At 36.0% G+C, this 15611-nt stretch overlaps 1 protein-coding gene across 1 annotated transcript in view; it reads right to left on the reverse strand.

The window, feature by feature from the left end:
* Positions 1-15611, reverse strand: part of LOC145666069 (dual oxidase 2-like) — a 363698-nt gene that overhangs the window by 127919 nt on the left and 220168 nt on the right. Inside the window, exons 17-18 of the mRNA XM_081733166.1 lie at positions 8713-8898; positions 6317-6457 (exon numbers count right to left, since the gene is read on the reverse strand). Coding sequence (XP_081589292.1) covers positions 6317-6457; positions 8713-8898 — 327 coding nt within the window. The remainder of the gene's footprint in view (positions 1-6316; positions 6458-8712; positions 8899-15611) is intronic.

Here is a 15611-nt window from a genome sequence, read left to right on the forward strand (position 1 = left end):
ATTGTTCTTTTTATTATAATTGCATGGTCTTGTGTCAAAAGTGTTCTTTTCATTATAATTACGTACGGTACTATACTCATCATAGCTAAAGTAACTACGTTATAAGAGCTTCCTACAATGTTTATTATTTTTTTAAGATTAGAAATTTTGTAATTGTTCAACTTCGATGTATGATATCCAGTGGCGTATTTAGGGGGGTGGCTTCCGGGCTTAAGCCCCCCCCGAAATCTTACTTAGTATAGTAAAGTAAATGAAATATCTTGCAGAATTTTCACATTTCCAGGCAAGCCCCCCCCGAAAGTTAGCAAAGCCCCTCCCGAAACAAAATCGTAAATACGCCACTGATGATATCTCTGGTAGAACACGAAACAAAAATCTAATTTTTTACAGAATATACATCTATATTAGAGATACCTACACTAAATATTTCAACTTTGACATATTTGAATGTGAACGAAGTTATGAATTTTCAAAAATTGTACAATTAACGTGAATTTGTGCGTTAACCAAATTTTAAAAAAAAACTTTGACTTTCAAAATAGACATATTTTAACTGCTATTTCCACACATATATGAATAGATGTGTGTGAATTGTGTGGGGGGGTCTGTGTATGTGTAAGTATGTGTTTCACCATAACTCTGGAATGCCTGAAGCAATTTTAATTAAACTTGATATACATATTACTTAGTCTGGAAAAGAGTACTGTCTGGGTGAGATTACCCTAGCATACCTATGGAAAAGTAAGAGGGAGAGACATAAAAATTATCCAAAATGGCCATTAGTGTCGAACCCACAGTTTTCGGGGACGCTGAGATGAACAGTGACACTTTCGATGCCGTTTAAATCCAAATTCAGTCCCTTAAGTATTCCTGAGAGGAGGACGGTGACATGTAAAAATAATTGAAAATGACCGATATTAGTGTCGAATCCTTAATTTTCGAGATCCACAAGTTTATTGGTGACAGTTTTGATACCTTTGAAGGCCAAGGTCAGCTACCAGTTGGGGTAGTACTACCAGGACCGATATTAGCATAAAATCCACAGTTTTCGGGGTCGCTTAGATAAATATTGATACTCCCAATGCCTTTTAAGTTCGATTTAAACCCTGATCAACACCCCGGGGGGTGAAATGGTGAGAGGCAAAAATATCGAAAACGAGTGTCGAATCCATAATTTTCGAGGTTACCTAGGTAAATAATAACACTCCGGTTGTCATTTAAGTTCAAGCTCATCCCCATTAGAACCCTGGGAAGGTGAAATTGTGGCATGGGAAAATAGTTTTAAAAATAATAACCGACATTAGTATGGAATCCATAGTTTTTGGGGTCGCTGAAATGAATAATGATGTTCCCAATGCCGTTTAAGTTCAAGTTAATTCCCATCTGCAGAGGGTGATTCGGGGAAGATGAAAAATAAAATGTTAGAAATTACTGAGATTTATGAAATTTATAGTTTTCAGGATCGGGAAAAATCTGATCCGTTTGAAATGACTTTCGAAAGATTGTTAGTACCTACTTCAAGCTAGTTTTTTAAAATCATATTAATTTGATTAAAGATATATTCTGTGGAGTAGATTGTTTTAATATTTATGCCAAAAGTAGAGTATCTTCTGTATTTTTATCATTACATTTTCAGTAAAGTAAATATTCTAAAGAAAATGGGGATTTCACATATTTCCCATAAAACGTATTCTCCCTGTGCGAAGAATGGTCATTTCAGCTAGTGTATATAATAATAATAATAAATATTAACCTATTAATCTTAGTTATGAAATTGAAAAAAAAATGTTTCACACTTCTTTCTAATCTGAATGACTTTTAAGGAGCATGCTTCTTACTTCATAGAGTTTTTCTGGAATGTTTTGTGATCCGCCTGTTGTCGTTGTAAGTTCAAAAGGTAACTTTCTCTTAGAATATGTGTAATAGGTACCCACACACGATCCCTAGGGTCTTCTTAAATATTATTCTAGGTCCTGCAAGATAATAAAATCGTACACATGCACTGTTTCCCAAATTGACTTGTTCAACCACTGTCCATCATAGACACATGCCACTGTGTTGTTTGCTTGTAAAGTCAAGGATACAATTTGACAAACACAAGGGTCTTTATGAATGTCTGCTTCCGATATTACACAATACAGTAGGACGTCGATAATCCGAATGCCAAAAATCCGAAACGTCAAAAATCCGAACGCGGTCCGTAGAAGCTTTTTACATTTTGCATTAGCTCTAGCCACGGGCGTCTCTGGCGGGGGGGCAGGGGGACGCGTCCCCCAAATATTTTGAGTACGAGATAAATTGATCAATGCTGAAACTATTTAGATCTATGTGGAAGAAGTAAAATCCTAGGCAGAACAAATTAAAGTTATGTCTGTTCTTAAACATTAGGTTAATGTGATTAGAATGTCCGCCTAACGTGTGTCACTTTCAAAGAAGGATTTTTTTCAAAAAAGTTAGGCTTCTTGGTTAGTCAAAGTAGTCTCGGCTGCAGGCACACATTTTTTATTACTTAACCAGCAACAATTGGTTTCCATGACGAAGGGAAACTGAAGAAGGGAAGGAAAGGGTGTATAGAAAGTTTATCTGCGAATTAAGAAGGGAAATCTACAAAGACAGGGAAGTATACAATAGAAGCAAAGATGACAAGAAGAACTTAAAAAGATAGAGAAATTTGAGTATTATATATATGAGTAAATTTCATGCAAATTCTATGGAAGGTCAGCAAGGGGCAACTATTATGACAATATAGAAACTAAACATAGAAATGAGTGTTTAATGAGCAAATTGAGTTTGAGGAAGATGGAAATAATACATTGAGGAGCCAGATTACAGCAAGAATAAACTGTACATTTTAGACATTAAAACGGAAAACGAAGTAATCGAGGATGGTTCGTTGGAAAAGTTCAAAAACATACAGCGAAATGAAGAACAAAAAGGTAGATAATATACCTTTTGAGTTTATTAAGAATACAGAAGAATGAAAATCAAAAATTCGAAATTGGCCATCAAATCAAGCATCATCGTAAGACTTCTTTCAGAGAGCTAACATTTTGTTACCTCAAAAATCGAAATATATGACTACTATAAAGGTACACTGCTGCAAATGCGTTTAAGAACACTGAGCAGGAATTCACTGGTAGGAATGTCAGGTGAAGAAATTACCTAAGAACCATATTATAAATAAACTTAATTTCTTTTTGGCAAGTAGTTTACCAGTGATGGAAGAAAATTATGATGAATTGTGTTGCTAAAGGTAGAAAGAGCGGATGTCATTAGTAAAGTAGATTCCAGTTTACTCAAATTTTTTCCATAACTTTAGTTGGGAGTCTACTAGCATTCCAGTCATCCCCGTCCCCCCCCCCTTCTAATTTTAACATGCCAGAGACGCCCATAGCGCTAGTGATAAACAAACAATAGGGTTGTCCGTCGGCGTTGTGTGAAGTCAGTGTTTTTACGAAAGCTCATTCATATGTAATTGCTTGTCATACACATTTTTATTTTCCCTTAGGCCTGTACAAGTTAAGTTTTAAGTGTGAGTTACAAGAACAGTGTAATTTAGTGTACGAGCAGGTTCTTCAGAAACATTAAATGTAAGTAGCCTTACTTAGGGCATTGTAATTACTGTATGTACTGTATAACCACTGTGTCGATAAAAGAGTATACCGTACAGAATATTTAAGCGTAAATGGCATTTTCTTGGTCATTTTCGGAAATCCGAACAACTTGTGGTCCCAATTAGTTCGGAGTTTCGACTTTTTACTGTATTTAATTACGTTTTCTGAAACACTATGAAAGTTATTATATTTTCTTGTTCGTTGACTCTCAAACAATTTTAGAATCTGGTTTTAAGTGGCTAGATGTAAGTAACAATGTTTTTCTTGCGTGACGAGAAAGTAGATAATACCTTTAATGTTTTCTACACTGAGAATTTGATCTTCTGATGTTCTTTGCAAATTGGCTTTACTTACTTCCCGTTTGGTTGTGCCTCCTACTCCATCGCAAGGACCCTTGCCATGGCTATAGGGGGAAGAATGACATGCACTGTCAGTTTCTAGTCTAAAATCTGTTTTCTGGTTACAAACGCTTGATTTTTTTCTATTCTTATATCGACTTCCATCTGAAAGGTAATGATAAGTGTGTACAGAGGTTGTCTATTATCTGCTGAACTTATTCTGAATTTAATTAGAATAATCAGTTACATATTTTCCAGTGTTCTCTTTATTTCTTATTATTTTTAATGTTTTATTTTATTTTTATATGTGATTGATTATCAAATTTATTTAAATTTCAAAATTAACTTCCTTATTTGAATATCGTTAGTTTATTCTAAGATGTGTCATTCAACATTAAAATAGAAATAATAAATTAAAACAATGTGTTATATAATTTAAGTTGGTACCGTAAAGTACTTAGTTCAGAAAAATGGTTGAGAGTAGCATAAACATGCATGTTCCGAGCATTTTTCTTTAAAAATCCATAATTTTTTTAACAGTCAAATATCGATGTTGAAAGTTTTACTATAGTTGTCTCTTATTCTACTAAACTTTTACTATGATGTATATTCTGCAGAAAATATTGAATTTTAATGTCATGTTCCACTTTGGAGGTATTATACTTTGAATTTTGCAAAAATTACAAAATTTTAAATTTAGTAAGTCATAAAAATTGTAGGAATCACCCTTATCAAAAGTTTTATTCTAGCTATAGTGAGTATAGAATCATATGTAATTAAAATTTAAAAAAAGGTCACAATTGATACTTCACTTCATTATTATAAACTTCTCTAAGAAGTGGAATTTGCTGAATTTAAATACTAAACTTAGGGAGTAATTTTCAGCTGTTAGAGTTCAATTAAAACTTTTCATGCTAAGATATAAAATTTAAAAAGTAAAAAGTACTGAAGAAAATGGTTTTCGTTTCAATGTTTTTTGAAAAATTCAGTTCTAAGATATAGAACTCAAGACTAGCCTCCAATGTCATTAATTGGCACGCGTTTCTCTACAAAAGTGGCCGCCATTCACAAACGAGCAAGAATTACAATTTTTTAAAACCAGTTATGCTGCTAATATATGGTAGTAATATATCTAAGAATTTTTAAAGTTAATAATGGTCAATCAATTCTAATTGATTCACTTCATATGGTTTGACCCAATAAGAATTAACGCTACTTCCAAAGACATCAATCAATAACTTCCCTAACTTCCGAAGAACACATCGACGATCACTTCTCATATTTTTTCAGAGTCACAAGACCATGAGGAAGCCAAGGCGAATTACTGTTGTTTGCAAATACGTTAATTCCAAACTGTCTCAACTTCTGGAAAATATATCGATGATCACTAATTTTTAAATTTAACTAACCACAAGACTTCCAAGAGGAATCGACGTTACTTTCAAATATCGATATATGAATTAACAAGCTTGTTAGAAAATCTATCAGAGCTCCTATAATGTGCGATTTAGGATTCAGAGAACCCGCAGAAGTGGAACTGTAGATTAGATTAAATTCTTGTGTCGGAACCGTAATACGGCAAATTGTGGATGCATTAAAATATTAAATAATACTTTTGATAAAGTGGATACTTTCAAATATTTAGGATCACTATTAACAGACGAAAATCATATTCACGAAGAAATGAAATGTCGACTAAAAGCAGGGAATTCGTGTTACTATTCGGTTCAAAATCTCTTGTCGTCGCGAATTCTGTCGAAGAATTTGAAGCTTAAAATATATAAAACGATAATCATGCCTGTTGTTCTGTATGGTTGCGAAATATTTTCGCTTACTCTGAGGGAAGAACATAGACTGAAAGTATTTGAGAACAAGATCCTGAGAAGAATATTCGGACCCAAGAGGAACGGGAATGGGGAATGGCGGAAACTTCATAACGAGGAACTACATAATTTATACGGTTTACCCAACATTGTTAGGGTCGTCAAGTCTAGGAGGCTTAGGTGGGTAGATCATGTAGCTAGAATGGAAGAAAGTAGAAACGCTTTCAAAGTCCCATCGGAAAACGACCATTAGGAAGACCTAGGTGCAGATGGGAAGACAATATTAAGATGGATCTCGCAGAGATAGGAATATAAAGTAGAAACTGGATCCAATTAGATAAGGATAAGAGTCAGTGGAGAGCTTTTGTGAATGCGGCATTGAACCTCCGGGTTCCATAAGCCATAGAGTTAGTTAGTTAGTTAGTTAGTTAATTAAATTCTTGTTATAGCGCACACGGTATAATTACATATATTTTTTTACAAAACAAAAGCAAAAGAAGGGGAAAATGTCTTAACTTTTAAAAATTAGAAATACTCATACCTTGACAACGAATTCCGATTCTGGTCTCATACTCATAGCTTCAGCAAATTCATTGAGAGTAAGTTCAGTGTAAATAACTTCTTTCGCAGTTTTAGCATCCAATTTTATTATTTCCTCTTCTGAATGTGGGATTTTTAAAGCCTGAAAAACAAAATATCACATATTAATCCATTATTCTAGGTGATGCATAGAGAACATGGTATTCGTTAGCGATACAGTCATATCTGAAGAAGTTGCAAGATGACGGATGTTTGGAGACTAGACTATGCGGGGTTGCATAAGTACACCGAGTGAAGAACCTAATTAGATGTCGTACTGGTCGTCATTCCGGCATAGTTCTGGTCAAACTGAGGAAAACAATTGGAAATTTTCAGAATGGTCGAAACGGAAATACCCAATATAAGTATTGCTGCCCGAACGTCTGGAGGGATAACGTCCCTCAGCTAGTACAACTTTCGGGGAAAGGATGATGTCAGGAGGCGGCTTAGGCCTTGGATAGGTACCATTAACACATTCATATTGTGGCACAGTGGACGCATTCAGGGAATACCTGCGACGGAAATAACGTAAAGTAATACGTTGGAATGGCCGTAAGGTGAAAAGCAAGGAGGTGGGACGACAATAATAATAATCATAAAAATAAAATAAGAATAATGACTAAAGAAAAATTCAGTCAATGTGCTCACAACAGCTTAGCCAAATACATGAAAGCACAACAGTACATTGTTTAAAATAGGAAACCTACAATGCATAGCATTCAGGAAATGACACATACATAATCTTCAACGAAACCCATACCAAAAAAGGGATCTAGTTGTTGTCATACAAAGGGATCTAGCTGCGAACTGAACGAGAACTCATGAATGCATGGCTCTGAGTATTCGTGGCTCTCTGGTACAACGCTGACTTAGCATTAAGAAGGTCCTAGATTTAAACTTTGGTGACTACCTATCGTGACAGCTGGTTTCACGCTTGGTTCTCAGTCGCACCAGGCGAATGCCAGGATGGTACCTCATAATACAGCCTTGGCCGCTTCTGTCCGCACATTTTTGTCCGTCCCATCCTGGCCATACATGTGAACTTGAAGCTGTGTCACTGCAAGCACGACGGGACATGTGGTTGATGAGTGATGGAGCTCCACCTCACTTTCGTCGCACCGTTCACCAATATCTGAACATAATTTCCCCCGGCAAATGGATTGGACAGGGAAATCCTGTTCAATGTCCCGTGCGGTCACCCGACCTCAACCCCCTCGACTTTTACTTGTGGGAACATTTGAGAAATGCCGTGTATGCCAAGTCAGTTGCTGATTGCACGGCACCTGGACAACGTATCCGTACAACATTTGACGCTCTTCGTATGCAAGATGGACGATTGGAGCGAGTACGGCAAATCAATGGTGCGACGAATTGTCGGCTGCATTAACTCCCAAGGAGGACAATTCAAACATCTCTTGTGAAGTTTTCACAAGTACGGACATGCAATACGGTACTGTCAGAACATAAGTTTACATACTATTCATGAACTGGACGAATGCTCTAATTACAGATTACTGATAACTATTTCGCTGATTGTTAGTATGAAATGCTTTGTTTCTTTTTCACTCTACTGCGGTTTTCTCTGGATGTTCCTACTGTTAAACAACGTGAATGTGGTAATGGTATCTATTCACGGTATTTTTGTTGAAGATTTTGTTTGTGTCATTTCGTGTGTGCTATGCAACCCTGCGTAGTCTAGTCTCCAACCGTCCGTCATCTTACAACTTCTACAGATATGGCTGTACGGCTAATGAATACTATGTTCTCTATGCACCCCCTTTCGTTTAACCAACGTGTGACACTTCTCTCCTTCACAGCATGTCCGGAAATACCTCTGTTCCTTTGGGGAATCCCTTACGCACGCACTGCAGCGTTTTAAAACATGCGTTTATCAATAGTGTAAGTATGGCCTCCTAAGTTACTTTTTAACTGCACTCTTCACGGCGTATTGCTTTTGAACTATTGGCCTCTGAAGTTCGTGTTCCCACGCTTTCGACACGCTGTCACTCCTCAATGGAACGGAATTTCCCTCACGTTTCCTACGATTTTTTTTTTTTTTTTGTTTGCTTCTTTTTGAATGTACTATCACCCCTCCAAGTTTATCCCCTTAGTTAGAATTCATCCTACATAATTAATCTGGAAGTACATTTTTTACTATCAACATTACAAAGCTGGTGGCGATAGACCATAGACCTCATCGTATTATGATGTACCGAGAATTAGAATAACTTAAGGGAGTCTTGAGTGTACCTTACTTAAAACAACATAGTTTTAATACAAAATTTTGCACTGGAAGGCAAGCGATATATGTAGATATTATTTACATATAACGTTATTTGTAAAACGTAATATACCAACCTGAGCAAAAACAACTCTGAAAAACATTTCCAGTCTCTTTTGTCGATCCCCTTTCGTTATCGCCTGGTTTAACACAGCTTTTAGAGTAATATTTGTTCTTTCTCTCGTTATGTTAACAGCTTCCGCGAATTCCTCCAAGGTCTTCATAAAAGCTTCTCGAAGGAATTCACTGTCGAATTTCATTATCTAGAAAGGAAGAAGACGTGAAAGTAAGTATATCTCACATCGATATATATATATAATATCATCTGCGGTGGAGATCAATAATACAGGAGAAAGACCATCTTCTTAAGGGACTCCAGAATGTGTTGTGAGGGAGTGGGAATTCATTCTGCAGAAATCATCAGTAAAAATTTCTTCTATTTTAAGAAATACAATTTGGTATCAATCGTTACGTTTCCACCTACGTATAGTTTGTTTACAATCTTTCGACGTTTTGGCAAATGAAATCATCATTAACTGTAAAGGAAGGAAGAAAAATGTATTTCTTCTTTGTTTTGTAAAAATTGTATTGTTTTGCCAAGAGTTTGATTTCGTTACAAGGATAAGCCAATGCATTGGTAACAAGTAGTCACCATGTTAATACAATAATTAAAAAATAAGTATTATTATTTCATAAATTCCATTGTTTCTCTTAAAAATAAAACTTCTGCAAAGGGGGAACCATATATTTCAATGGCATTTTATATATATGTCAAAATAAAGCGAAAATGCTATATGATGAATAACCTCCACGGCCTCCTTCACCCGCTATGGAGAACTGAAAATTTACTATATGGCAACATTGCAGTATATTTTTGGAAGAAATAACGTTAGAGACATGGTTTTTGTGACAAAAGTTAGCGTTGTCTATTGAGATAGTTTGAGAATAAAACCAATGAGACAAATCGTAACGTAGTTTTAGTAATTGTTTAAATAACCAGAAGTGTATTTTTAAAAAAAATGCAAATTGCTTATAATCAATTGCGGCGAGGAACAGAAAAAAAGAATTAATCGCGTTAATTCTTTGTGTAAATGTTTAGTGCGCATCAATATTTATTGTGTGGTACAAAAAATTGCAGGTTGTTTTTGCAGCGTTGACAGTTGCAGAGGCTATTTTTTACGTATTCAGAAAAAAAAACATTTTCTACATAAAATAGTGCATTCTGGCGACAATTTTCCAGCAAGAATACTACCACAGATGTAACTCATCCTCGCGCATGTTGGACAATTTGATTTATCAATAAAATAATAAATTGATTTCCTTTTTGCAAAAAAAAAAAAGAAAAAAACGATAAAAATAATTAAACACCTGCCGCTGGCAACCCGTACTGGCTTGAAGAAAGGAAGAAGACGGTCACACATTCTTGAAACTTTCGTGAAACTTTCCGAAGGATGTCCCTAATAATTGCTTCCACTTCTGTTTCAATGTTTCTTTTTTAATTGTTCTATCGTTCTGGGATTGTTTTCGTACAAATTTCGATCAAAAAACTACACAGAAGTTATATTGGGTGATATGCATAAAAATGAAATCTTTGAGTTTTACGTCCCACGGTTATGCCGGCTAGGCTAAAGGAGACGGTGATTATGAGAAATGAATGAAATGGTGGAATGAAGAATGTGGGAGGAAACGGGAGAACCCCGAGAAAACCCACGCACACGGTGTTTGTCCACCACAAAGTTCACTTGGCGGGGGCTGGGATCGAACCCGGGACCCCAAGCACCGGAGGTGAACGCTCTACTCGGAGCTGATGAATCAAACTGTGATTTCTCACTTTTCATATGCATAAAGTTGAGTATGATCTCAACTAGCTGAGATTAATCTCCAAATTTTGTAAACCCCTCAGTACCTAGTTCACTTGTCTCACAGTGTGTTCGAATGGGTCGAAATAGCTGAATTTATGGATGTGTAGCCAAGAAGAAAAGTGTACAGAGTTCGAAGAGACTCTGATGTGCATGTCTACAAAAGTCTATATTTATTTATTTATTTATTTATTTATTTATTGAACAGATTCCCAGATACAGCATAATTGTGCCATTTTACTCAGGGAAATGTTAAGAAGCAGGAAAAATAAATAAAAGGATAAAAACAATAAAAATAAATAACAACAACAATAACATCAATAATATCAACAAAGAGTGCACAAGCAATATTATTATATAGATTTGGAAAACAAAATGCACAATGGATGGCACAGCGTTTGCTTGGGAATTTACTGGAAACCAAAAGTTTTCTATCTCTGAATAATGAGAAGAAGAAGAGAGTGTTTTACTTTCACGTTGCACTATCAATGATCAAAAAATACAATAAATAAACAAACACAAGTGAAAATAGTGGCCCCGCTTAGCGTATCCGCTAACGCTCTCGCCTTCGGTGCGAGCGGTCCCGGTAGAGGCATTCGGTGGAAAAGGTGAAAAAGTGGAAAAAACGTTTTCAGGTCAGCCATCCTGAATGAGTTTCCTCATTCACACCAAGAAAATGCCGGAGTGGTACCTAATTTATAGGTTTCAGGCCGCTTCCTTCCTTCCCTTTCCCCGAATAGTGTGATAGCCGAGGGACGTCATCCCTCATGTACGTGACAGGCTAAATGGCCTTCGATGCCGAAAGCTCAAAAACCTAAAATCCTAAACGTTAAAAAATAAATATAATAAATAAATATGGTGATGTACGGAGGAACCACTTCTTGTTCTTTAGTAATTCAGAGTAGATTCCATTTTAGGGTCACCGGTGCCCCGTTAAGTTCCGATTTCAACATGTTCACTCTAATACTCGCTATGTGTGATTACATGTAACCTTTTATGAGGAATAAGATTGCACTTGATCATTTTTCTTCTGTTTCTTATAATTTGTGAGCTAATCGAATTTTTTCTGCTTATTTTAAAATTTTGATTCCCATTCTTTATTAACCTCTTCTACAAGTTTTCGGGAAAGCGAGATTGCCATTTCTTTTTCAAAATCCAAGGAAACCCCAAACATCGTTGCATGAGATAGGAGCACGGTGCCTCAGTGGTGCCCTCCCCGCTGGTCTAGTGGTTAGCATGTGCGCCTTTGGTGTACGGGGTCCAGGGTTCGATCGTGTCCGTGAATTTTCTCGTGGTATTCCCATGTCCTTCCACTTTATCATTCCACTAGTTATTCAATAATAATGCATTTGCTTTAACCATAGTCTTCCTGAGTCTAAATGGTATAATAGTGAGACGTTAAACTGTAAGATTTCATTTCATTATTATTATTATTATTATTTACTGTTGCACTTCCGTTTTGTTTCCCTATCACAAATGCAAAAGTGTTTCCAGTTGGTTCCTCAAAATTGAAACAAGAGTTGTGGCTGTATAGTGCAAAGAACTTGGTCGTCACTGTTTTATATGCTGGAATATTCAAACGAAAGTAGCTGTACTTGAATCAATCTAATCCAGTAGTTCTCAAAGTGGCGTCCGGGCACCCCTGGCGTTCGTGGGACCTAGCCAGGAGGTCCGCGACGCCTAAAAAGCGAAATGTGATTTAATAAATTAGAACTCACAGCTGTTATGCAAGAAGTATTTTTTCACTTACTTAAAAAAAAGCAATTAGAAATTATATCTCCGTTTGTAGATTTAAATGTACTCCTACTTTACTAAATTTCTACCCTGAAGCTGGGCAACGGTTATACAGGACTACTTCAAGTGAGAAAAGTTCCTTCTTTGTTAGGACATTTTTTCAAAAGCAGTTGTACATGAATTTCATGGATTTCATGTACAGAATTTCATGTATTTCACCTTCAAGTGGCGGAAAACTCCCACCATACCATCAATTTCACATTTTTTAAAAGAAAAAGAAGTAAATGTTAGTCATTGCTATGTTTATAAACATCAAGACCCTCCCCCCAATTCTGGGATTTCTAAAAACAATAAATGAGAAACCCTTCCCAAAATATGTTCCTAGATCCGCCACTGCGAGTAACGTTTGACTCAAATTGGTTTGCCTGTGCGCTGTGAGTATGAAGAATTGTCTAGAAAGGTATTGTAACATTTTATGCCTTTCCTTACCACTTACTTATGAGAGCAGACATTTTCTGCTCTTTGCAGTATTGAAACTTGAAAGCGAAATCGTCTTAATTTGGAATCGGACCTAAGATTGATTATGACAAAAATTATTCCCGAGTTCAATGCAGTTATGGAAAACACAATGAATTTCATTTCTCACATTAGTGACTCCCTAATTTGAAAACGTTGTTTCTCAAGTGGATTTCCTTTTTTTTAAAAATCGAGTTCAGTCTTGAAAGTTATTATATTTTGAATTGAAATTTCGTCCACTAGGAAACAAACATGTATCTTTAGAATAAATTACTTATTGAACTATATTTCTTGATCTTTACCTTGTCGGTGGTAATTCTAATTAGTATATTTTTAATATAGTGTGAAATTACAGATAGCATTACAAGGGAGTCCGCAGATCCCTTCCCGAGTGAACAGGGGTCCACGCTATCGGAAAGTGAAAACCACTATTGATCTAAGCCAACAGAAGAAAAAGTCGTGCTTTTGTGCTGGATAAATAACGCTACTGATTTTAATTTTAATGACATGCTTTCACTTGCTACACACTTGTGAATTCCTGATTTAGAAAACAGAAGGAAATAAACATCACATTCATTACGTCATTTCTGTATGAAACGTCATTAAAGAAAGGTTCACATGAGACGGAACTGCCTGTCACAGTGAGAACAATCTCATTCCTATTTGTTCTTTTTATGCACACGAATTACGACTAAGAACTCACTTGTAGATTAATCTTGTTCAAGAGGTGAGATTATACTCACTAGTACTTAGTCATCTTTATGCATATCACCCAATAAGTCTGGAGAGGGGACAGACCACAAGTTTTTGGAAACTATGCGATCACCAAAGATCTCTTGTAACATTTCTTAAGTTTCATCAGAGGTATGACAAGTAGCCCAGTCTTGTTGAACCAGCAGTCTCGCTCATCATCTTTTAATAAGGAAATAAATTTAATAATTAAATCTAAATAGACAATGCCATACACAGTTGTATTGCAAAAGAGAGGACCTTCGCTAGCTGTCGCGTTATCGCACACTATACATTGACCTTCTGAGGATGAAGCTGAAGTACACGTAACACATGTGGATTCTCGGTGGACCAATAACGAGAGCTCGGTCTATTTATATAGCCATTCAAATGAAATCACGCCTAGTCCGTGTAAAAGACCTTATCCAATATATCTACACCATTATCTCTAATTAAGGAATTGAACCAATGACAGTACCTCACTCGTGCTTCATTATCAGTTTCCTTTAGTTCTTGTACAGCACGAATTCTGTATGGATGCATTCTCAACTTGTATATGATTCTGTGAGCGGTAGTTTTAGGTAAACCGGATTGCACTGCAAGTTTTCAAACAGACTTTCTCGGAGAATTTGTCATTTGTACCCCTACCTTGTGAAGGGCCTCTGCAGTTAATACTTTAGACATTCCTGGGCGAAGTTTGTCACAAACAGAGTTAGTCTCACGAAATCGTTGCACGAAGCGCCATATTTTGCTGTTGTCTGGAACTATTGAGTTGGGAAAGATTTCTTGAAATCGTACTCTAACAGCTTCATACGAATAGATTTGAAAATAAATCTCAATAATGCGTGTTCCCTCTTCAACAGAATATAGCATTCTAACAAAACAATATCAATAATTAACGCAACACAACAAAGCACAAAATGAAATTCGATATGCATCTCTGCCCAATATTCGTAGGTTAAAAAAATTTCCCTCAACTGACCCAAATTTTTCCCTTTCCTTATCAAATTTCCCCTAGTTTATCGAGTGTCCAATTCCTATGACAAGTTATGTGATAAGATTAACTTAGCTAAATAAAAGAAGTGGCAACCACAATTGTTTTATTCATTTGCTTTTTGCTTCTGTAGTTTTCAGTTTTTCCTTATACAAAACACACACGCACACGCATACCTACCTACCTACACACACACACACACACACACACACACACACACACACGCAACAATTTTTGTAGAGGGAGTTTTTCCTACAGGCATATAACTTGAAGTTCTCACCAACTACCTCTATAAAAATTGTTGTGGAAATACCTTAGGATTCTGAAACATGGATGTTTGGATAGAGCACGTAGTAGTTCCTAAGTGAAGTCTTGACCCGACTACGATATGTCCCATAGTTTTGGAGCTATGGACCTTTAAATTTAATTTTTTCATGTTTTCGGTAGCCTATAACTCCGAAAGCAAGCATTTGTGCACCCAAGTTGGTCTATACTTTTTGTCTTATCTTGGTTTCAGGAATCACCTCTCAATCGTTGTCGGTGTTGTTTAAACACCTTGTATATATATATATACCCAGCCAACAACGGGTACAAATTATACTACTTTGAACGTACAAACTATTGTTATTGTATGTTTTTATTTCTGAAGAACAAAGAAAAAATTAAGCATTGATATTGGACAATCAGCCAGTGCGAGAATTTCAGTGGATTTTCATGTTTTGTCGAAAGGTTTCCCTTTTCGCTTAACTTACCTACGAAATTTCCCTAGATTAGGGAAATTTCCTTCAAACTACGAACACTACATCTGACCCGAAGCAAATTTCCACCGCGAATAAAGACTCATGTATTTTTCTCCCTATCGCACGAGTTGCCAACTGCAGTTGAGTAATTATTTTTATCGTTTTTTTTTTTCAAAAAACAATCATTATTATCTTGATAAATCATATTGCCCAACATGTGCGAGAATGAATTACACCTGCGGTACTATTTTTGCTGGAACATTGTTCCATAATGCGCTATTTTGTTTTAAAAAATGTGTTTTTGTGAATACGTTAAAATAGTCTTCACAACTGTCAACATTGCAAAACAACAGGCAGTTTTTGTCTCATTCGATAAGTATTGATGCTTACTAAACATTTACATT

Source organism: Thermobia domestica, chromosome 12 (assembly GCF_964235325.1).
Source record: "Thermobia domestica chromosome 12, izTheDome1.hap1.1, whole genome shotgun sequence".
In the NCBI taxonomy this organism is placed as follows: Eukaryota; Metazoa; Arthropoda; class Insecta; order Zygentoma; family Lepismatidae; genus Thermobia; species Thermobia domestica.